This window comes from Semicossyphus pulcher, unplaced genomic scaffold (assembly GCF_022749685.1).
Source record: "Semicossyphus pulcher isolate SPU_LCO1_2020_fin unplaced genomic scaffold, fSemPul1.0.p SCAF_13, whole genome shotgun sequence".
In the NCBI taxonomy this organism is placed as follows: domain Eukaryota; kingdom Metazoa; phylum Chordata; class Actinopteri; order Labriformes; family Labridae; genus Semicossyphus; species Semicossyphus pulcher.
This window is the reverse complement of record NW_027211637.1, coordinates 7066983-7092313: the sequence shown is the minus strand read 5'-3', so window position 1 is coordinate 7092313 and position 25331 is coordinate 7066983. Positions and strand designations below refer to the sequence as shown.

General features: G+C 41.0%; 2 protein-coding genes across 6 annotated transcripts in view; one reads left to right on the top strand and one right to left on the bottom strand.

The window, feature by feature from the left end:
• tns2a (tensin 2a) overlaps nucleotides 1-13911 on the bottom strand; it is a 57912-nt gene extending 44001 nt beyond the window's left edge. For 4 of the 5 annotated variants that reach the window (XM_069659441.1, XM_069659443.1, XM_069659442.1 and 1 more), the window contains exon 1: nucleotides 13551-13911. In XM_069659441.1, coding sequence (XP_069515542.1) covers nucleotides 13551-13679 — 129 coding nt within the window. In that variant the 5' untranslated portion in view covers nucleotides 13680-13911. Of the gene's footprint in view, nucleotides 1-4802; nucleotides 4907-13550 lie in introns of those variants that run through there. The other variant, XM_069659445.1, reaches the window with a different exon arrangement.
• Nucleotides 13912-21066: 7155 nt separating this feature from the next.
• On the top strand, nucleotides 21067-24376 carry mad2l2 (mitotic arrest deficient 2 like 2). The gene is made up of 8 exons (XM_069660385.1): nucleotides 21067-21402; nucleotides 21769-21887; nucleotides 21991-22062; nucleotides 22149-22249; nucleotides 22366-22460; nucleotides 22720-22793; nucleotides 22929-23021; nucleotides 23151-24376. The coding sequence occupies exons 1-8, from the start codon at nucleotides 21363-21365 to the stop codon at nucleotides 23187-23189; spliced, it is 633 nt and encodes a 210-aa protein (XP_069516486.1). The 5' UTR covers nucleotides 21067-21362; the 3' UTR covers nucleotides 23190-24376.
• The last annotated feature ends 955 nt before the right edge of the window (nucleotides 24377-25331 follow it).

Below are 25331 nucleotides of genomic sequence, written 5' to 3'. Positions count from 1 at the left end.
CTTCCTCTGGTAGAACACGTGTTAGTCGGTATTCAAAACTCTATGATTATGAAGAAACTGTTACTGCTTAAATCATGTGTGCCGCCTTGGAGAAAACCGCTGAAAAAGAAGAGACCCTAACACAGACATTTTTCTATTTAGCTTGAAATCAACACATCAATTTATAAAATGAAGATGCATATTTCCACGACCACAAGCTTCAGGTTAACAGTGATGGACAAACCCTCCTAAGCAGACAGAACATGTGACCATCGGAGGCACAAAGCCTGCACCAGCTGGGACCTGCCTACATTTCCACACAAGTGGCTCAAGTTGTAAACAGCTACCTGAGGCCTCAGGAAGTAACGCTGCACACAAACACTCACTCACGTGCAGACGGGTATCCCTGCAGACAGTCAGTGGAAACAGACAGCCTTCCTCTTTCCTATTCCAGTCCCGGTGTCCCCCCCTGTGTGACAGGACAGACCCCAGCTCTCCAACAACATCTGTTACAAGAAAGTCCTTTTTCTTATGTTTTTTACTCCTGGCACAAAAATGAACCAGAGGTTCCTGCAGTCAAAGAGATGCTTTCTAACCAGAAACCCCTCCCCTTCCTCGCTGCACCTCTGCCAGGCGTCGCCGAACAGAAGCTGGATTGAATGAGGGAGGGGTTGGACATGTATAAGAAATGCACACAGGCAGAGATTTATGCATCAAAAAATGAAAACAGACAGAAACAGAGAGAGCCATTGGCACACACACATCGATGGAAACTCTCTTGCTCCATCCCTCCGTTCTAAAAATAGTCCTGATATTTAGACAATGTTGTGCATTGTGTGGGAGTGGTGCATTACTGACTACAGGATTGCACACTGTGACCTCAGCTTCAGCTGCAGATGGTCAGTGAAGGCATCAAAAGTAGCCTTGAGGGCACACTCCTCTTTCTGATTTACTTTGACTACATAATGGAACTTTGTCATCAGGTCTTTAGATCATTATTTTCAGGCCACTTTGCTCTGATCATTTGATCTCTCTGACCTACTTTGTATCTAATTTAATATATATAGCTTGAGTTTTATTGTCTCTGGCAACAGGACACAACCACCACATCTAAACAGCATGAAATCAAACCCTTTTTTCTTATTTCATCATCACTGGCATGGTTAGCCTTCTCAAGACAATCAAAAGCAATGCAACAGAACCAGATATCTCTGCTTTTTTATTGCACAGTCTTTATTTAGTCAGAATCTGGGGCCACATCACAGTTAGGCTAGAGACAGTCTAAGATAAGACTTTCTGACGCTGGTTTAAGTCCGAACTAATTCAAAGAATCACATCTCTTCTCTTCATCCTAACTTATCTCTGGTTGGGAAATCCTAAATACTCAATCCAACCTTATCTATTTACTCTGATGTCTGTTGCCTAGCAGCAATGTGGCCTTTTTTCCCTCATCCCGCCAGCCGAGCTCAACAACTTTGAAGCCATCGTTTTTTTTCTCTCTCTTGTTGGAAACATACAAAAAATAGAGATGAGAACCAGATGAGATTGAGTTGTTGGTAACATCTGTAGAGAAATCCCGTAGAGAAAGTTGTTGATGGTAACGAATTGCTAAAGCTCTATGACAAATGGAGCAGAAATGGTGTGCAAATGGCAAAGTTAGCTTCAATAGGACGGAAATTCTTGTAAAGGTCCTTAAAGGAATTTACAGACTCGACCCTCAGTTTCCACAGAAATGCTCCAAGTCTTCTTTTTGTGACAGGAACTTTAAAGTCCATCAGAAATGGGTAACGGGGCGCCGGTTTGGCTCAGCGGTTAATGGCGGCCCATGTACAGAGGCCACAGTCCGCGATGCGGCGGACCCGAGCACAACTCACTTGCCACGTGTCAACCCCCATTGTCTCTCCCCCTGTTTCCAACTCTATCCACTGTCCTCCTATCCTAATGAAGGCATAAATACCAAAAAACTTACAAAATCTTACAAATGGACAAAAATAAATAAATGAATGGACAACAAACAAAAAATGTTTGTAGTACGTTTGTTAAAATTTTCAATACTTGAATACTTTTGATAGCACGTATTTTTAAACGATAGTCTCCATTATTTTTCCCTTCGTTAGTACCAAAGGTATCGAAGCTTTAAAAAGATCTACAGTCAGGTTTTTAACCTAAAACTGCCACAAGCAAAAGAGAGAGAGCAGCTGTGGTTGAGCGACATAGACAGGAAGTGAAGAGAGAGAGAGCAATCAATGTAAAATAAGAGATTATTTTCACGTAGTTTCACAGCAGTTCCACCACCTCCTTGATGACAAATCGCGACACAATTTTCACTCAAATTTATTTAATGAAAAATGGTGCAGTTTGGGCCTGAGACGGAACAAAACGTCACAGTATGTCAACATTACAAAACACATCAATTGACTCTTTATGGTGTTTAGTTAAGAATTCGTCATGTTGCCATTAGGTTAACTAAAGGGCCATGGGGTTCATTAGGCGGCCATCTTGAATTGATGTCACACTAATAGAAAAAATGCCATTTTCAAAACTCCTGAACCAGAAAAAACGGCATGCATGTACATGTATGTTGGAACCTACTGTATTTCTCCTGATAGACTATATGCACCACAGCACACACAGTCATTCAGTGGTGTGTTTGTGACTTCCTGTTTGCTTAAATCACACCCTCCATTGAGACTACCTCACACTGGCCGGTGTCTGAGTTCCTGCATCATTTGTTGGCATCGAGGCCGGTGTGTGTGTTAATAAATGTGTTCCAATTCATTTGTATTTGAATGTGCGCGCATGTGTCCAAACTAAAGGGTGGGACAGGCAGTAGAGGGAACAGAGACTGCCTGTTCCCGGGGTGAGGTCAATGTGCCGCCATGACACACTTCCGTTCACAAGACTCCTGCTGCAGACACACACACACAAACACACACACGTACAGAAGGGTCTTATTACTCCAGGAGCAGCTCCAAACCCCCCTGCTGCAGTTGTTGATATTTACCCGCAAAATGCGACATCTGTTCTGCCTCAATATGTTTCCCATGTACTGTGAAGGAGCCTGGGTAATTTGATGACATCATCCAGTGATGGTTCACAGCGCATTAGTTAGGACCAGACCTGATCAGACTGCATCCTCAGACACATGACTCACAGAAGTTCAGTTTCAAGGAAACCTGTGGTTTCTCCTGCTGGAGTTGTGAATCATTTGCATCCATTCTGTTTTAATGCTGCAGGATTTTCCAGCTGAGAGTGAATCAAAAGCTGCTTCTGTAGATTTGAACTCAGTGTAAGTGCATCTGGCGGGAGGGAATGTGAACCGGCCTGTGTTTCAGTCTCTTGGCTTGGCAGTGAAGAGGGGATGTCCCAAATAAACACATGAACCATTTCTGGACCATCAAACTTCTCAGTTACACCCAATAATTACAAATATACAATACCTACAGTATACTACGAACAGCGCGGTACAGTGAAGTATTGTCCTGTTGGTTACTAAGCATCTGCAGGGGACAACTTAAGGGTTTAAACTTAGTTTTAAAAGACAGCTGTGTTTTTATAGGAGGGGAGGAGTATTACTCGAATGAATTTCATGCACAGGTTCCCCCAGAAAATCTGACTTTTCTAACATCACAAGCTCCTGCAGACAGACTCCAGCTTATCTGCATTACATATAGTTCACATAGGCTCTGTTATCAGTAAAGGAAAGGTTTGAAAGGTTGGACAATGTTATCTTGTTGTTAATCCAGAGCAGTTTTCCTCATGTTGCAAAGCAGGATGGGAAATCCGTCAACATTAACTGGCCGTCATATGAACCAGAAACAGTAATTAATCAGTGTTGTCACGCATACACACGCGCACACAAACACCTACAGTGCAATGTGTGGACTATACTCAAAGCATCCATGTGTGGACATGCACATGTATGACAGAGTTTTATCAACAGTATCCTTTAAATAATTATGAGTAAAATGCACTTTAGGACTACTTTTCCTTAGCAAGGTACTAATAATTGAAACATTGCAAATTTAAACACAAACTTTAAGTCTGTAAAACTCTTCAAAATGCTCAATTAGTGAGTGATGAGAAAAAGAGACAAGGCAAAAGAAACTGGCTTTAGCATACTTAGATTTACAGCTGGGAAATACTGATAATATTTACATAGAAATATAGAGAAACCATCACGTAACATCTGCACACACTTAACAAATAATTACTTTGTTATCTTAAGCGTACTGCTTTAAACGTATATATTCGTTTTCTACCTCCAATTTCACTATTATTTCAACGTCAAAGCCTTGCACGCGCACGCACGCTCGTGCTTCTTTCCCTCTAACATGACTGTGCGACATTAACAATGTCTGACTGGCGCTGACGCAGTAACAGAGGGGATGGTAGGGGGGCTGCTTAATGCATCATATGACCCTATTCAGAACATTTCATGTCAGTTTAATGAAGTGCGATGCTTCAAGCAACCTCTCAGAGTTCCCTTTAAAGTCTCTATGTTTCTAATAACTTGCCTACAAAGTGAAATAAATGTAGCCAACACATTATCAGGAATGAAAATGTGGGCTAATCATAGAGAAAATAGTGTAACTAAATCTCCTTTTGAACAGCACAGACATACAGGTGCCTACTTTTCTTATAAAGGTTTCAAGAAATTCAAAAAGTGTGCGACTTCACAGCAACACATGTGCACGAGAACTCAGCATCATACACCCATCCAAAATCTTTCATACAGTCTATTTAGATACTGGATGACCGAATCCAAGACAAACACAACTCTACTCCAACTTTCATTCCAACTAATATTCTTTGAATCTTACCTTGTTCGTTTTCCCGCTTAACATATCCCCCGGTTTAAAAGCTGCCCCTCATTCTCAGGAAGGCCATCAATAACATGGCCTGCAACTGAGGTAACTTGTTTTCTTTACTCCGGTCCACCCTCCGCACTGAGGCTGCGGGGCGGAGCTACACGCAGCTAAACGCATGTGTGGAGTACTATTACTGGAATTTAAACCCCTGATTGGTCGGTTTCCGGAGGGGAGCGTAGGGATACTTGATCCAGATTGGCTGAAGGAAACACGGTAATATTCTTGGAAAAAGTTCTGGCGTGAGTTAGGTGATGACTCTAGAATGTGCTTTACTCTATTACCCCTCTTCATAAGATAGCATTTATTGTATTACTTATGATAGCCTACATTTACAGTTAATCTAATCCAATATTATCTTCGTGTAAATACATTCAAATAATCATGTTAGTAACTATCATGCAGAATTATCCCTATCACAACTCTGGTATGCAAATACAAGAAGCATCTCAACATACATGCAGCAATGTAGCTCACACACACATATTGAGGCGTTTAAATTATGGGCCCCATGTGTTTAAGATGTCTCTGGGCCCCCTCCTCCTACATACTGCCATCATAACGTGAAACAGACATGTTTATGTCAACAAGAAGCCCATGAATGGGGATAAACTCAAGATATTCTGCACAGAAAGTATCCAGACACCCTGGATCAGTGGTTCTCAAACTGTTTTGTCTTTGTCATATGATTTTAACTGGATATTTAAAGGATATATCTTACTAGTATTTGGTCTGTGACACTTAACCAGAGTGATGTAGTTCCACAGTTGAATACTCAGAGTGTGAAAGGTAGAAAACAAAGATCTTCTGGACAAAGTTCATACTGTATAATGACTTGCTATTGCTGCCCTATGCTTCAGTCAATTAAAGTCATTTTAATTTGTAAAGCAACAAATACCATTACAATTAGTAATTGTAAGTTTTCTTAAAGAAAATGTCTTAACTGTTATCTTTATAATATTATTACAAAGACTAAATATTACCTGTCAATTACTATTCCCCAATCTATCAATGTTCCACTTTTCCCTCCAGAGGTACAACAAACACACGTGTCTGCACCTGCATGTACACGGCAGCTGAGTGGCGACTAGTGTGTTAGTAGCAGCACCTAGTGGTGAAGTAAGAGAACTGCAGCAGGTGAAGGAGACGTTTTGCTGTATCTTAAGAGTTGATTGACCTTTTTAGATTGTTTTATTTATTTATTCATTCATTGAGTGTTTATTTGTAAAGCGACAAGTATGAAGCAAGTAAACCGATGCCACACACTACAGCATTTATAGCCATAGCATATTTGTAATGCCCGTCCCTAGATGGGCCTTTAAAATACATGAATTCAACAACAAATACACAGACAGTACAAAATACAATAAAACCAGCTGTAAAACAGGAAGCACAAAACAAACATGACTACATGACTGAGCCGTCTTCAAAAACAGTAGGTAGGGAGGTAAGGCATTCCACATATTGATCCCCTGAACAGAAAAAGCGCTTCGTCCAAGTGATAGTTTACGACAGGGCACCTTACAATCTCCGTTTTAATAAAACTGAGCTCTGGAGAAAGTCTGCAGATACACGGTTTGAAGTTTGACCGAAAACTTGCATGTAGTATCTTTACATTTTATCTATTTTACATGCACAATGAGGCAGCAGTCCGCACTGATTTACTATAGCATTACATTTCCTGCAACCAAATATGTTAACATAATCTTTGATTCCTCTCCAACCTCTCTGTAAACACTTATGGTTGTCATTATTATACTCCATATATTCCCACATGTAGATCATTCCTTTTGTTAGCCCATAATATTCCCCAGACACAGGATCCATAATGCACAGAGCATTGTTTCTGTCTGCTGCCTCAATCTCTTAGTCACTTCCATATGTGTTAGACTGACGAGCAGGTACGAAGGCCGTACAGTATATCCCTACCAATCAGTGAAACGTGACTGTGAGTCATATGTGTAGAGTAACCCCCACCAAAAAAACATGTGCAGTAAAGCAGTCCTTCTGCTCATGATCCAAGAATTTCCGGCTCATGGCTGAAAAAAAAGCAGGACTGATAGATTTGGGGGGTCTTGGGGAGTTTAGTTGTTCCTGGAATTTTGGCTCCCTTTGTTTTGGATCGTGGCGGGCTGAGGGGGGAAAGACGAGAGTGTAGAAGAGGAGGAGGGCTGGATTAAGAAGCAAGGAACATAGAAGTAAGGTGAAAATGGTAAAATGAGGGGTGGGGGAGGCCACATGTGTGTCTAGCAAAATACCAAAGGACCATGAGAGACAGGAAGCTGGTGCTTGGGGTTGGAATGAGGGGTCGAGGTTTTTGAGTAAAGTTGGGGGGAGGGTCATGTTCGAAAGAAGATGGAGATGAAGAAGTTGTGGGTTGAAAGAAAGAGGAATTAATACAAGTGTTGATGTGAGAAAAATATTCGTTTGCAGACACATGGAGTTCATTCTGGAATTAACCACAGTCGAAGCCATAAATCGAGGTGCTTAACATTCGTAAACACTGCATGAAATACTGCGAGGATGCCAGGTGTGTTGTGGTCTAGTCCGTCTAGAACGGAGGATTTAAAGTCTCGAGGAAGTGGAAGGACTTGGATCATGCTTGGAGGTAAATGAGAAAGAGGTGGACAGAGAAGGAACCGAGCCAAGAGGAAATGAAGGGAGGAGGAGGAGGCTGGAAAAGGGGACTGCGTAGCTTGACGAAGGATTGTGTAAGACAGCCCCTACACCAAAGAGTGATAAGGTGCAGCTGTGGAAGGAGCAGAACACCAAGAAAGCGATGGGAACAGTGGTGACACAATTTAGCACATGTTCAGTTATTGTGCCGATGAGATCAATAAATGCCTTTTCTGTAAGCCAATGTTACTCAATCCCCAAAGACAGTTTTAAAACTTGGACAAAGCCGCACATTTCTGAGTGCAAGAAAAGAAAATATTTCATGCCGAGAGAGGAAATGGTTTATGTGTTTCCCTTTCCCCATGATCAGCTTTCATCTGCATGTGCACCAACAACAACAAGCATTCCTAAAATCCCGCTCACAGTCGGGGACAGTTTGTTGATTTCTAGCTTCTGGAATCTGGTCAGTGACACCCCTGAGTCTGGAGTTTCCAATGGCGTTGACCTTTGTTTTGTTGAATTGTCTATTTCTTTTTTATTCTTTTCTGGATGTTGGGAGGAGGGGTCTATTTTTAACCCTGACCGGTCAGTGTTCCTTCCTGTGCTGGGTGTGTGTTCGTAGTGAATGCCTGTGGCTCGAGGCTTCAGTATCGGTCACGGCCAATCTAAACTTTGTTGCTCGTAGAGAAATTACAGGGAAGCTATACAAATACATACAAAACCACTATCATCCAAACAACGCCAGGCCTCTGTGTATTTCTAGAGACAAACCACATCCTTTTCATCCTCCGTGGTGACAAACAGCGGGTTGAAGGAATATAATGAACTGTAGATCACTGGCATTGTAACTACCAGTAAGCTTGGCAGTCTTAGAAGCAGCAACACTTGCTGTAGAGTCTGGAGCAACAAAGGAACAGGAACAAAGCTGTGTTACATAACAGAAAAGGAGCTCAACATATGAGCCCAGAACTTAACAAGGCTAAGACTCTACAGCCGTGCTAGTGGCTCTGAACTCAGGCACAATGATGCTTTGTGTGAAATGCTAAAATCAGCATGGCAACAATGACAAAGCTAATATGGTGAATGACTAGCAGCAAACACGGTTATCTTCTTCGTTTAGAGTAATATCAATGAGAAGACACCTGGATATGAATACACAATCTGTCGCCAAGGGACAAGATATTTGGTGAAGGAGTAGTAGAAGGTAGAAGTAGCCCAAGTAGCATTTCTGTTTAAGCTAGCTTTGATTGTATGCAGGACAACAGCAATAGAAGCAGAAAGCATTGGCCGAAATGCAGACCCAACCCATCAACTGTCATCTGACAATAATTTAGCCTTTAATCACATGAGTGCAGATAACAATCCGGTCATGGATGTCAACTCTGAACTCCACCTCCATTCTAGCATCTTAAATGCTATTGGGACTGTAAACAATGACCAGCAGACAGAAGAGGATGTCATGGCTCTAAGTTAACTTGATATCCGCTGGTTACAACGAAAGCCCCAGTTATAAGCTGTCAGCAAAATCTTCGTCAGACAATAGCTGACGGGTTCCAAAATTGGGTTTAGATTACATCATAACAGGGAGGCTTTTGTTAGTTTGACCTGAACACAAATTAGAGCAGCTGATGTCATTAGCTTTAAAAGTATTTTATCACCAACCAAAGTATCAAACAGATTAAAGATTCTCATTTAAATAAATGTCTGTTAAGTCACCCGCTGAATGAGGTAATACAATGGTGATTGAGCCTATGGCCCACTGATGAAAGCCTTTGCATTTGCAGTATTACAGACTGGGTGCCTGTGGCGACTTTCGCAGAAAAATTCACAAGCGGCGCCCAGTTAGTTAGTTAACAAATGATATCCACACTGAATGCAATGCCAATCATCCATTACTCTATGTTTGCGTGTGGACTAAAGTGGATAACCGACAGACACACACACACTAACATTGCGACCTCCAGAGCCATGCTGCTAGCGTTGCTAAATTGCTCCTGCCTTTCCTTGGCGAGAGCGAATAAGTTTCATATTAAAATTCCGCTGCCAAGCGATTCCATTAATAACTGTCAGACTTGAACTCTTGGCTGTTCATGTAGGTGCATTAAATGCACATTTATTATGATGTCCGCCAAGATATGAACACATTTAACTTTCGATGCCAATATGGTCTGTTTTTGATTATAATACATAAGAGGACGGATCTGAAAAAAGCTCTTATAACAGGAATATAAGCGCAAAGTGGCTCGTCTATTATCTGTCCAGAATTCATTCCGCATACTGTCGTCCTAAAGAGAAACACATGATGTTTGTCTTTCTCCACCATCAAATGTTTATTTCAAGTATCCAACTTCAAGTTTTTTGTTGATGCTCAGATTCTGTTTATCAACATCTAAAAGAATCGAGACTGTGAGGCGATTAGGCTTATTCTGAATGCATGTGACAATTAAAATGATATGAATAATCCAATTAGTCACCAATTAGGGACCATTAATGACACAAAGCCAAGACAGAACGTGTGTGAGAAATGGATGCAGCCTCTGCGATGTCGCCCATTGGTTTGTGGTGAAACTTTCTGGAGCCTTAAGTTGTTGCTGTTGTGGTTTTTTGAAGTGACCATATTTGGAGGAAAGGTTGCCAGGCTGCAACTCTAGTGACTTATCAATCACAGCTAGCCACACCCTAAACCCCTGGTACTCAACTGGTGGGTTGCGGAGCTGTTTTCAGTGTGTGCTTGAAAAAAGTTGTGGCAACAAGTTTATGTTGTGCTTTTATTTTGAAGGACATGGGTTTCCTTTGATGTGCTGTGTAGTTTATTAATACTCCATGTATCCACTGATTGGGTCATCCCACTTACAGTTACATTTACGCTCTTGAAACTTCGCACCCTGCTGGCCATTAGAAAGAATTCAGGTTTAAGGCAAGCCACTGCTGACATGTGCTCTGATGAAGACCAAGTTGGTCGCAAGGCATCAGCTATTTTAAACATATACATACACTACCAGTCAAAAGTTTGGACACACTTTACCATTCACTTGTATGAGAAAATGTGTCCAAACTTTTGAAGGACGGTTGCATCTGGCACTGAAGGTTGGGTTTGTTTTTTCACCCCTTCACAAGATGAATTAACCACAGCAAACCCAAAGTATCCAAAGAACACCAGTATGTGATTACTACAAAGACAGCAGCACTTCTTTGTCTTCAGGTTTAAGGCACTTCTGGATGCTCCACTTTTAAACCGAGAGGCTACGTCCACGTCTTACTCAAGTCCATGGTTTAGACTCCACTCTGCCAACTGCTCCTGAGTGCAGTGGATGAAGAAACAGTTTATGTACTAGATTTTATTAACTGAAAGAATGTTTTAAAAGAATTTTTTGTACGACAAACTGGTCAATCGGAAAGGTCAAATAATAGAAAAGAAAAAGTCAATTTCTCATGTTCCTGTCATAATAGCAAATTATGTAATCACACTGAGAGCAGAACATGTGGAACATCGTCCTCTGTTGCCAAATATTTCCAGTAAGTACTTGGCACGAGTCTGACTGGGTATGGACTGTATGTTCACGTCGCTTGCCAAAACATCAAGATTGTTAAAGCCAGGTCACATTGCGGGCAGGCTCTCCCTACATATTAGAACATGTGTGATTGTCTGCAGATCCATTAGAGACGAGCATGAGAGGATGAAAACAAGCAGTGAAAAACAAGCTGATGAAAAGCGACCAAAAATAGACAGATGGGACATCTCCTGCTTCAGTGCAATCTCTGGGATCAAACTGGTTCCCACACCCCTGACGCGGGGTCAAACACTGCTGGATGACGTAGTCCAGAGGGCTCCACATTCCCACGCTGCTCAGCATGTGAGATGGAGCCACTGGGACTGTGGTGCAACCAAGCATGTACACCCACACACACACACACATACACAGAATCAAGTGCAAATAAAAGACGAAATGTATGCACATCTTACACAGAGATAATTCAAACATCTGGATAAAACGGCCACAAATACTTCAGGCTGTATGTAATCAAAGTGATGTAAACTGGTTCAAGGTTCTCTGTGTTCTCCTGAATGGCACTTTAAGATCACTCCGGCCAGCCTGCCTGTTTACATAATGGTAATACCCAAGCAGTGCAGAGGCCATCACAACAGTGCCATTGTATCTGCACAGATGTGACCTCAGCTCCGAGATGCCATCGTCATCCACACCGTCTTTTAATCAAGGCCGAACACAACACACACACCACTTGTAAGAAGTAGTGCCAGGCCTGTCGTCTCCTTCATAAACAAACCGAGACAATTAAAAATACCAAACCACATTATATTTCTGCTCATCTATTTAAAATGTGGATATGAAACACGCGTCTGTCCAAAGCGTGCTGATGCTGAAACATAATTACTACATCTTCTGTGGTAAGGCAACAAAAGTCTACTGCTGGTTGGGGAGTTCAAATTACACGCCACACGCACCGCAAACATGTATTCTTGGAGGATTGCATGATTTGAGCATGATTTGTACATGAGCTGCACTTAAAATAAATCTTTTTAAATAAATCAATTGTTCTTATGCCACCCAGGACATGCATTCAAGCTGTCTTAAGTCAGTCTTTTTCTCATTTTGTGATCTGATACAATTAAACATGTTTTTGGTCTTGACACATGCACATAGTAAAGCTCAATGACATAAGCGTTGTCAGCACCAAACAGGTTAGCTGTTATAGAGGGGACTCTGGGGAGGCTAAAGCCACTGCTAACACAAGAATGCGGTCACCGTGACCAAGGAGGCAAGGGAGGAAGGAAACGGCTAAAAGCTGCTTCTGTTTCTCCTCAATTGTTTGTTTTTCTTGTAGTAAATTTTCACCTGCCAAATGTTGGGCAATAATGTCAATATGCAGGCTGTAAAAGTCTGATAATAATGACCGTGCAGCAGCAAGACCGTCTTTGCAACTGATGTTGGAAAATTCAAAATTGATGCAGCAGAACATTTCTGTATTTTATTTTACATATTAATTTACTCTGTTGAAACCATATTACCCACAATCCAACACGTACACCGACATTGCCCCGATTGTGCCGCTATGCTAGCAGCAGCTAACTAGTTTCGACCAGTGTTGTGCAACTAGTTCAAGTTAATTTATTTTTGTATTTTATGAAGAGCTCCTCCTGTTCAGTAGAGCCTCCTATGCTTCCATCCCTAGCCCTCAATCATTGTTAATGATCTTGAATCTTGTTATCAACATTCACTTGCAGATATTTTCCAAGATGAGCCGGATGCTTTAACTCGATGTGTCATTTCAAATTCGTTGCTGATGTGACTGATGTTAGATTTTTCCTGTTGGAATCTGTACTGATTTGCTTCAGCTGTACTGGTGTCTGAATTGCCTGAATTGCTAGCAGCATTAGCCACGCCGGATGCATGCTGCGTTGCTGTAAAACCAACGTCAGCGGCCGTAAAACACAGTGCTCAGCAACTCTCGGTACGTCTCAGAACATGAGAGGTAATTCACTGTTTCCAAAGTTAACTACGCTTACGTTTTCGTTCATAAGTTCAATGAACGCGCTCTTTTAGCAGGTTCAGGCACAACACTGGTTTCAACGAGGCGCAGGCTTGAAAGGTCAAACAAACTTACTTCTGTGTAACTCAACATAACAGATATTTTTCTTCCTCAGACTTGTAATTTTCAGCCACAACCAACCCTGACTCAAGTGACATCACTCAAGGCAATTCATCAGAATTCCCGCAACTATCTCCAGAGTCTTTGCAACCATTAACATTTTTTTCTTTTAATATATCTTGCACAAGCACTCCAGAAGACCTTTAAACAGACTTTCATGTGTAAGAGTTCTATTATTAATCTGGTAGACTTCCGAGGAATGTCGGTCCTAATAAATAAATAAGTTCTCATTCTAACATTGTTTTACATAACAGTGGATGGTGAAAATTTCTATAGCATGAATTTTCCTTATTCCATCACCCAGGATGTCCAACAACCTGACCACAAACATGGTGTACCTCGTGGATGCATATAAACAAATGTACACCACATATATATTCATCTATAGTCTCACGTGAACACTGCATGCACGCTCACCTTTGTCAGCCTCATCCTGCCGCTCTCACTCCTCTCCACACTCCTTCTCTTCAGAGACGAGCTCCTGACCACCGGCACCGGCAGCACCTCTTCCTCCCCGCACCAGTCCGAACTCAGGACGCAACCCATAAAGCTGGACGGGTCGTGGCCTCGGGGACTCTCTCTCTCTTTCTCTTCTCTCCCTCTGTCCTCCCTCCTCCTCTCTCCCTCTCGGTCCTCTAAACTGTCTCCAGCCCGGGCTCCTGGGCAGCTGTTTTTGTCAGCTGGAGAGGAGGAGAGGGAGGCCCTTCCCCTTTTCCTGGCTCTCGTTCAGCCCGACTACAGGGACAGAGGGAAGGATACACTGTGCACGCTCTCACTGCCCCCCTTCTCCTTTCTATACACCCTTTAAAAACACCTCTCTCTCCAACTTGGTGCAGTCACATGTGGACTCCCCATTTTTTCTGCCTCCACCCCCTCTCGCTAATCTCCTTTGTTTCACACTCACAGTGTTGACACCCAAACTTTCTGAGTTTCCCTACTTTTCTTTGCTTTTCTATACATCAGTCATTAAGTCCCTTATTTCTCTGGACTCTCAAGGATTCATCTTCCCTTCCTGTGACTCTAAACGCTCTTTCTTTCTCCACCCTTTTCTCTCCTTTTCTTCTTCTATTCCCCAGCCCTACCATCCAAGAACACATCTGCCCCTTCCTCCTTCCTCCCTTTTCTCCTGCTTCTTCTACCCCTATACCTCTTGCCTCACTCACGTATACAATCACCTCTCTGTTCTCACCCCCACCCCTCTCTCCTCCTCGCCAGTTTCCTGCTCCCAGATACAGGCCGTCTCTCCTCGGCTCGGGGGAAGCACATGGCCGATATTGTCTAGAGAACAACCAAGAAAACCAAACAGTGACGGCAGCTGTCGGGATGCTGGGCGAACCAGTGATTCAGAGAGGACTGAGCCTGAGTCTTCCCTTGTTTACAATGCAGAAGCCTGTTTGTTGCATTGAGGAAACAAGGTCTCTTTCACTGCACAGTCCTTACCTAACTAAAAAAAGGACGGGAGATGTTGTATGAAGGAATGTCAGATGGATTCTTGATTTCTGCCTGGATATTGAAGGAAATTTCAAGCACAAAGACGCCCTGTGTGTTTTTAATATTGTGTAACGAAGTGTGAAAAATATCAGCCTTGCTCATGTGTCTCTCCCTCGCCGCCTCTTTGCTGTTGTTTATTTCTCCTCCCTTGAGTGTTTTGGCTGCGACGCAACAGCTCACAAGGCTTGGACGAGTGAGACTGTACCCCTTAAAAGGCAAATTCTTGATGTTCCTCCAAAAGCCCCCTCCCCTTCTTTGTATTTACCCTCCACATTCCCCCTTTCTTCTCATTTGTTTTCTTCTTTCTTTCGTTTCTTCTCCTCTCTCGCCTTTATGTTCTCTCTGCAGAGAGAGAAGCAGGGGTAATGCGGCCTTGTTGTTGCAGGCAGTCTGCCCCAGACAAGCCTTCCAGGTGTCCTTCCTTTCCTCCCTTCCTACAATCTACCATCCATCCATCCCCCAGTCCTGTTTCTCTTAGACCCCCTTCCAGTGTACCCCAACCCCTCCTCTGGCTATGCTGCGATCCCTCCCCTCCATGTATGTCTTTCATGCTCAGTCCTCAGACATGAGCTCAGGCTGCAGACAGTGTTTACAGCGAGCCCCCCTCCTGGTTTTACATGCCGTGAAATTAACTCCTTCTAATCAACTCAAGTCCTGCAGCACAAAAAGTCAGCTCTGAAGAACAGGGGGAAAGTTTTTAACGGGGAAAGCATTACTAAACATATTTATCTTGAGATATTTTCTTGGTATGAAGAAACATGAACTACCACTGCTTCTGCACGTGTTCAGATAAGGCGTTTACCCTGGACTTCATAAGAATAACAGCACATTGTGCTTAAATGAATCCTTAAAAAATGTTCTTGTACAAGAAATTAGATTTAATTGTTTTAGGAAATAATTAAATCTTAGGTTAAAGGGATAGTTTAGGATTTTAGAAGTGGGGTTGTATGAGGTACTTATAAATAGTACGTGTGCTATGTACAGTAGATAACAGTCAGCACGGCCCCTGTTAGGAGAAGCCTGCCAGACTTCCTACACCGAAGCTAAGCTAAGAACCGCTGCAGACGAGGTCACGAGTCCCACGTACTTTAGCCACATATAAACAAACATGTCAGTTTAAATGTACGATGATTGTTCTGCTGTGATGTAAGATTGAAAATAAAACCAAAAAATAATCTGATTTTAACATGTGAAGAGATGAAAAGAAGAAAATGCTTGAAACAGGAAATTCTGAGTTGGACAAAGTGCTTTTTGTTCTTGTCAGTTCGGATCAAACTGTTTTATTATTCTGGTGATTCTAGTTTCAAGCATTACGTTTTGTAGTGACTATCCAGTGTTCCAGTGGTCTAACTTGCATATGTGTGTAGGAATGCTCTTGATAACTGTCCAGAATGAAATTAACTGCAGGTGATGTTCCTGTTTATGGAAGAATGATGAAACAGATAGAAAGTGATTACCACTTTGCTGAGATGAATGATGATGAATCCAATACTGATGTGCCTTATTAACTCCCTATTCACCTGTGACCTGTAAACACCTGACCTTATCATGTGGCCAATTATCCCAACACAATGCACACCCTAGTGTTCAAAGTGAATCATTCTATCGATATACTGTATACACCAAACTATGTACAAACATTAGAACAAAATAACCTCATGCTATTGGGTCCAACAAAGTTCCTCAGAACTAGGGCTGCACAATAAATTGCAATTTCATCGTCATCCAGTAAGAGCATTTACAAAACATATTGCGAATCAGAAATGAATAAGAAACGAGCCGAGCTTTCTCACTACACTACCAGTCAAACGTTTGGACACATTTTCTCATACAAGTGAATGGGAAAGTGTGTCCAAACTTTTGACTGGTAGTGTAAGTGTTCAAAAATGTTACCTATTGGATGGAGCCCTGGGTATAATGGCCATGCTTACACATCATTTGGATGCGATCAGATGAAGCTCAAGAAGCTATCGGCTACCCTCAGATTATTTGGTGTCAATTTAGTGGTACACAAGACTAGGTCAAAACCTAGTATGTGGCTGACCTGACAGCAATGTGTTACAAGGACTGTCCTTATGAGGCTGATGACGATGTGTTTGAAAGCAGGTGCGCACTACGGATGTAGGTGAGGACAGCGGACGAGCAGCCCCGCCTACTCCCCGAACAAAGTACCCAGAGCTGTATAGACAGAGAGTTGCTGTGCGTTAATTAAGGTCCTGTTTCTAACTTATATAAGATTGTTTTCTGTTAAGACCAACCCATGGAAACCTTTAAAACAACGACCCCAAACTACCCCTGGATATGCGCGCTGAGGACATGGTGAGGACAGCTGACGAGCTACCCCGCCTACTCCCCGAAGAGTCGCGTCAGTGGAGGTCCAATATGCTCCATGATCCGCCATTGCGATGTCGCAACTCTCTCTACGGCTCTGAAAGTACCGTCACTCAGTCAGTCACATACAGACCCGTGTGTGGGGCTGACCCCAGCCAAAAAAACAGCTTATTGGATTTATTTTGGATTCTGGAGGGACTTTTATATATTCATATTCATATATATACATAGAAACTAAGAGGTATAGCTAATACACACTCTTTAATATTTGTTTATTTATCGCACTTCATATCGTCATCGCAATACTGAACGACGTAATCGCATATCACAGTGTTCTCATATCGTGCAGGCCTCCTCAGAACCATTGAGAACAGTTATATCACTTATTAAGACGTCATAGCTCTAAACAGGTGAAATGAAATAACTTCAAAAAACACATATAATGCATTGATTAGGATCTTTTATTTTCCTTCAATTCTACTTTTAACGGTGTGACAAAATCCTACTTATGCAGGTTGTGTGCAGCCGTTATGGCCAGCTTATTACAAATGCAGTATAAAGATCCAACTTTAAACTGTTGGAAATGTTGCTTCTATAAAAGACTAAAAGCTAAATAACAAGCTTCAACCCTGAGTGTTCTCTTGCATGATGTGGCTACCTTCTGTTGCAGCATTCTTGGCTCTAGTTTGACAGTCTTGGCAGAAACATCTTTCAGTCTGGATGTCTCTTAGTCTGGGAGATAGAGTTTTTGATAAGGAGGATCGTAAAGAGAGTGAGGGAGAGAGAGAGAGAGACAGAGAGCGAGAGAGAGAGAGAGAGGAGTTAAGAGTTGATAAACAAAGTCCAAATATGGAGAAGCAGAGAGAAAAGAAGAGATTGTATCTGAAGAAACAAACACTGAAGAAACAAAGGAGCACAGAAATAGAGTCAGTTGTGATGATGTCAGGGATGATGCTACTCGAGCCTTGTTCTGTGTCTGAGCGTCTTTGACTATTTCACATCTCAACTTAAGGACTTCAATCATCTTCAAATGCAGGTTCCCAAAGTTGTTAAACATACGTAACATTCCCATATGCTTAACGTCACCCTCTCTTTGGCCCTTTCTCCGTGTATGTGTGGTTGTTTTTTTGGAGTCAGTCTTCGACCAAACCATAAATCCATATTTGTTTGGCCACAGGCTGAGGACACCCATGCCAAGGGTGTGTGCACTGGTTAGGCTCTCCAGTCATCAAGTATGAGTCCAACAGGGTCGAAAGGACAGGGTAACTATTCCAATGTCTAACACAGACTTGATATACTGTCAGTTCATGAGAGCTGTGTTTTTATTGGTTTGTTTTGAAGTTTGTCTGCCCCCTAGTGGGCAAATATATATTTAGAGGATATCACATCTAAAGATACGCCTAGTGTTAGTCTGTATTTATCTTATTGTCAGCATTTGTTTCACGAAAATACCAAAAGCAGCATTGATTTGTCATGCATCCAACACTCAAAGAGCTATTAAAACACGTCAATGAGTCACATTCTTGCACTGGCCAACATGTTCACAAATACCACAGTTTATTTTGAGTCAATCCCACATCACCGGTACGCCTTCCTGCTGCTGTTAATACTAAACAGTGCAACAAATGTGTATTTATCTGATGATGAAAAATAGAACTAAACAATGAAACAATTTTCCATCCATCCATTTTCTATACTGCTTATCCTGTTCATGATCACGCAGGGGCTGGAACCAATCCCAGCTGTCATTAGGCGAGAGGCGGGGTACACCCTGGAATGATCACCAGCCAATCACAGGGCTAACACACAGAGACAGACAAACAAACACACTCGCATTCACACTTACTGGCAACTTAGAGTCACCAATGAACCTAACGAGCATGTCTTTGGGACCACTGGGAGGAAGCCGGAGTACCAGGAGGGATTGGATTAGATTGGAAATCTCTACTGTCCCCAAGGGGCAATTTGTTTTTCAACAGTAGCACACACAAGCAATACACATCGCAAAAGACATAAATACAAGGACAGGAGACATACATACATACATATAATACATAACTCCCATGGATGTCGCATGATGGATACAAAGCCAACAGTCCTTGGTATATAAGCAATGGCAACAGTACCTATAGGGAACACACACATGCACGAGGAGAACATGCAGACTCCAAGCTCCAAAAAGTCCCTCTTCGTCCAAACCGGGACTCGAACCATTAACCTTATAGCTGTGAGGCGACAGTGTTAACCACTGCTAATCAGTGCTAATCACCCAAACAGAATTATTTAGCCTTTTAAAATGTAAATACATAATTGGGAGCCATTTTTTAAACTTCCTATCCTCAGTATGAACCAGAGGGGTTGGACCTTTCACACATAGTATGCCAAAAAATATTGATAATGACTAACACCTTGTTGGTTTAAATCTTTCCATGGGGTTTGTTGACATTTAAAAACTCTAATACTGAAATATAATATTCAAACCTTATCTGTTCAATCATATTCAGTCCTTACCAAGTTGTTTGGGTAGAAGCTGAAGCCTAATATATAAGGACTTAAATGGGTTTTGGGACTAAAAGCAAAAGAATCAGCAGAATGACTTAAAACAATAAAAGGTTGTGGGAGTCAGACAGGATGGAAATTTCACACCTGTGTTGCCCTTTGTGGCACAGTGCCCAGGTGGCACCACAGGCTCCTGAAAAGCAAACAATGACAACAGTGTTCATGATAATTAAATGGAAATATAAACCATTCCTGTGAGGAAATGAAAAAGACATCTCCCTAAAAGTAAAAAAAAAAAATAGCTGTAGCAAAGACTAAAAACACTGGGGTGTACAGGCCCTGTGCGTTTCGTTTATTAAGGTGGCAAACTGCTCATGAGCAGCAAGGTCAGGATATTATTTTTTCATCTTTATGATTGACGTCAGATTTGACTCAGAGCACACGGTGAACACAAAAGCCGGAAACAGAGTGTCTGCTTCAGAGAGGTTTTTAGCTTAGTCAGCATGGAAAATGTGGAAGGAAGCTGAAATAAAAGGCTAGGCTACAAATGTGTCATATCCACATCATTCCCTTATGTCTGCAGCATACATCAACTGGTTCCCTGGATGAAGGAAGCCAAGTAAAAAAGTTTTCCAGTGGCTTTCCAGTAAAAATATATACAAAGTAAAGTATGTCTTTACAACAGTAACAGTACTGTGGTGGCATTTCGCTGTTTCTGCCTTGTTAAAAAATGTATATAGCTTTTATTTGAGCTGAGATTTTATTAAATAAACATGAACTACTTGCTTGATGATTGAAAGAGATTTTCCCAGTGGTCTTTAATCCACCTACTGCTGAAAAACTTCTAAACTTTCATGGGGATCTTCAAAACGTTTAAACCCGTTAATGGAGACAAATCAACAAAATAATTCTCAAAGATGTGGTTCATCAAGACATCCACATACTCAGTACAATATTTGACAAACACAATGACATTTTCCAAACATGTTTATGTGTGTTACTTAATAATGACTGATACCTCTTTTAAACTTGTGTAAGGTTACTTGTTTATTTTTACTGTATTTATTGTGTAATCTATTTTAAAAAACTGAGGTGCAAAGGTAAATTGGGTGAAAAATAAAGGAAACATTTACAGAATGATGGTTTTGTCTTCACTGAATTGGCTCTGCATTCTGCCTTTAGTAAGAGCACTTTCAGGAAAAGGTGAAACAAGTGGTTTGCAAATAAAATTAAACAGCCTATAACAAAATTAAGTAATTTTTGATTTACTGAGGTATTTAATAGTTTGCTTGATTGAAAAACTGACTTTATAGGTTGAGCTGTCTTAGCTAATGAAGTACTTACCAATGTATGGTCCCACAGCCTAGTCTGTTACAGTCACACTGATAACCTAATTATGTTGCAGTGTCATTCACTGTTGGGGATGTTTGACCAATAAATGTAGCAGCATAGAAAAAAATATGCAGAAAGAAATACATACTTCTTTTGCCAAAAAAGCACACATCTCGACATTCTCGTCTTGCACCGGGCAAGCAACGTCATCAGTAGTGGACGGCAAGCAGCGTGTAAACAAACAACCGTGACGTCATTGTCAAGCGCGATGAAGATTTGATGGTCACAGGGAAAAGCCGCGTTTCGGATCATGAAATTCAGTCATAGCCTTTTAAATTCAGCCTCTGACTTTTATAGACCCTCTGTAAATCTTTGTAAAGAGTGACATTTTACTTCTCCCCTACCGTTGGCTGACAATGTGATGCCGGCCCGGGTAACAGAGTGAAAAGCTACGAAAAGACAAATATCTACCTACAAACAGCCTAGCATAGAGTTAGTGATCGCTTCACAGACAGCCGATGTGTTAGCAAGAAAACTGTGTATCTGTTTTATTTGACAATTTGGGGGAACGAAAATATGACGACTCTTACAAGGCAAGACCTGAATTTTGGACAAGGTAAGATGATCAAACCAGCCTATAGCATTAGACGGTCTATTGCCTCGACATAACCTAGTTGATTTATAACGCAATTTGCTCAATTTTACCTTTCAGCAGTTAACCCACAAACAAAGATGAAGCAAAATCATTATTATATATCATGTTGGTCTATACGGCTTGGTATAATACAAATTAGCGATTTATTTCTATAAATTATCCCTTTTATGCTGTCAGTCACCCTGTGCTGCTTGTTATCTTTTTTGAGCTAATATGGTCTCATCGCTGGCTTTTTGCATTGAGTTGAGTTTTGTGGCAGTTTTGTGTCTGTCATAATACAAAGCAACAAAATGCTCGATGTTGATATTTATTTTTCTTATGTTTTAGTGGTTGCTGACATCCTGTGTGAGTTCCTGGAAGTCGCTATTCATCTCATCCTATATGTCCGCGAAGTTTATCCCTCCGGAATATTCCAGAAGAGGAAGAAATACAATGTACCTGTGCAGGTATGGATGTGGATGTGTAATTACGACATACTCACAGTTTTGCAAGGCTTCCATATTTATGTTGCTAATACTGGATTGTGTTTTTTGATATGTTCATTTCCAGATGTCATGTCACCCTGAGCTGAATCAGTATATCCAAGATACACTTCATTGTATAAAACCACTCATTGAGAAGGTAAGACATAGTCTGAGGCTGAGGTTAGCTTAGGATATACAGTATGTGTCACCTTTTAATACTGAAATATTTAATTCTCCTCTCAGAATGATGCAGAGAAGGTGGTCGTGGTCATCATGGACAAAGAGCATCATCCAGTAGAGAGATTTGTGTTTGAGATTTCCCAGCCTACACTGCTGTCTATCAGGTTTCCCTTCTTTCTCTACTTTTAAAAATGAGAGATATCAGGATACAACATATTTATTTTGTAATACATCTTCATGGTGATTGTGTCTCTAACTGCATGGGCTTTTGTTGTTCCAGCTCGGATACATTACTGTCACACGTGGAGCAGCTGTTGCGAGCATTCATCCTGAAGATCAGTGTGTGTGATGCTGTTTTGAATAATAACCCACCAGGTATTGTGACTGATGAATACATACAAAGATAACAGACATGTAGTGCACTTCACCAAGATTTAAAGATCCAGTACAAGTAGGAGTAAATTACTTCTTTGAGCCCAGCTAAATGTCCAAGAACTACAGAATTAAAAGAAACTTAAGTCATTGTAATAACATTAACTTCGCTTTTAAGAAGATACTATGAAACATAAGTGATATTCAGATGAGAATTGTTACAAATCATGAACTTATGACCTGTTGTTTTTCTTTGTTTCAGGGTGTTCATTTACTGTACTAGTTCACACCAGAGATGCTGCAACACGCAACATGGAGAAGGTTCAAGTCATCAAGGTCAGGTTTTAAAACACTGCAAACCTTCAGATTAATTCATGATATATTACTGCCAATACTCACAGAGCAGAGAAATATGTTAACATTGATTAATTATTTGCATGTGTTGTATTTGTGCATCATTTCCCTCTTTAGGATTTTCCCTGGATAGTTGCTGATGAGCAGGAGGTCCACATGCAGGAGCCTCGACTCATCCCCCTGAAGACCATGACATCTGACATTGTAAAAGTGAGCAGTAACATCCCAAGTGGATCAGTTTACGTTTTCAAAGAAAAAACATGGAGACCTAAATTAAGTTGAGGTTTTAATCTCCTTTTTAGATCGACATGTTGACATATATCTGTGTTTCTTTAACAGATGCAACTCTACGTTGAAGAGAGAGCCCAGAAAACGTAGGTCCTCCCTCACAAATTGGGGCTAATCCGTGTCTCATCATGAGCAGAGTTTATCTTGAATGACAGCCTATCAGAGCTGGAACAGTCAGCAAAACATGATTTTTTTGTTGAACACATGAAATCATCAAGAAAGAGAAGTGGAGTGTGTTTGTAAGGAGTCATTATGCTGCACTTGTATCTAGGGATGGATTGATAGACTGGTGCGACATTCATGAAGATTGATATCTGGCCCTGACAGACTGTTTGCTGGCTGTGATTTGATCACATATGCATGGAAATGGTTGTTTTATTTTGATGTATTATATTTAATTGTTTCAGTGTAATCTTATATGTGTAACAAAAAACAAAGCTTTTAACTTAAATATCTAACACCAGCAGCATCTATGAAGCAGTGCAATCAGTGTAACTCCTAGCTGTGTTGTAACATTTATGTAAAAAAAAAGTTGTCTTTCTCTTGTAGTAGAGTTGGGCATTATGACCTAAAAAATAAAATCTCACATTTTTTTACATTACACAAGATTTACGATTTGAATCGATTTGAATTTGCTAATGTTAGCTGCTTTCTAGCATGCGTTTTCGGGCAGCTGCTGTGTTCTTCTGCTCCGATGGCCGCACACTCTTCTCCCACACAGTCTGTTTTAGAGATAGTTAAAAAATTGTGTTGTGTCTTGGTTATCACAAATTCTACAGCGGACAGCAAACTACTGCGAAACCAAACTAATTTCAAACAAATGAGGAGCCTCCTCCCTTATTAGCACTATCAATGCTGCCATGTTGACATTTTGAAGAGAACGGACCTGTACCTTAAATTCCCAGGTTAAAATGAAAAAAGTTTTGTTTTTAAACACACCCAGCTCTACTTTTTTGGTTACTTTTTTGCCAATGCTACCTAGAGGTTTTCACCTCCAAGGGGAGGTCAGAGGTCAGGTGATCATGCTTTATAGGTTCCTATGGAATTAAAGACATTGTGTGTTTTCTCATGCCAATTTGCAACCAGTGATAATGTTCACCTTAACTGTTATGTAACAAACTCGTGTCTTGATGTTGTCATAAAGTAACAGATTCTATTCTACAGATTTTATTGTTGATAACAAAGTCATTTGATATTTGAAAAACTGATTTAATGGCAGTGAAAGCACCAGCATTAGAAATCCTTCTGTATTAAATGTTATAAAGCAATAAAGCTATTCTTCTATGTGGAATAACCTTCGATGCAGATGGTTGGAACACATTTTCCTGCCTTTGCTGACATCAGATATTTTAGTTAATGCCAGTAGGGGTGGGACTTGCAGGGTAACTCACAATACGTGGCCCACGATAAGGATACAGCGATTCTACGATAATTGATATATTGCAAGACAATCATATAATAAAACATCATATCTGAGTAACTGAAGAATACAAAAAATGCAGGATAAATGTACCATATTTATTCACTGTGATTTGACAAACTGAGTTGAATGAACATGTTTTCAGGACGTAACTGAAATTTTCAGAGCTATAGAACAACTGTAAAAACAAACTGATTTGAAAGAAGCTGGCACATCTCTTAACTTCTTTTCACCGATGTCCGACTGTGAGGTGAGGTTTGTTAGCTGCTGCTTTCATCACAACCCTGAATCCCTCCCCCGCATGACATTGTGATGGGGTCAAATATAAAATCATCATGTCTTTCTTTTAGAATTACTGAAGTTGATTTACAGCCCTGTGATTGACTGGCGATCAGTCCAGGGTGTACCCTGCCTTTCGCCCAATGGCAGCTGGGATAAGCTCCAGCCCCCCCCCACGACCCTGAACAGGATAAGCGGTATAGATAATGGATGGATGGCTGGATGGATGGATGAAGTTGATTAACATCTTGAAGTTCTGTTTGTGGAATAAGAGCGCCCTCTTGTGTTATTAGGTGTAATACAAAAGAGAAATCTCATCCATTCAATTATTTCCTTAATTATTCTAATGTCTCAAATCCAGTGATCTAGAAATGTCACATATTGTGCATTTTAGGCAAGAAAAATTATCAAGTAATTTCCTGGATTCATGAATGTCTGGGGAATTAATGAACCACAAAAACGAGTCATTACCTAGAATAACATTTCACAAAAGGCCGATACTGATACTTGAGATACTGTCAGTACAATTTGCT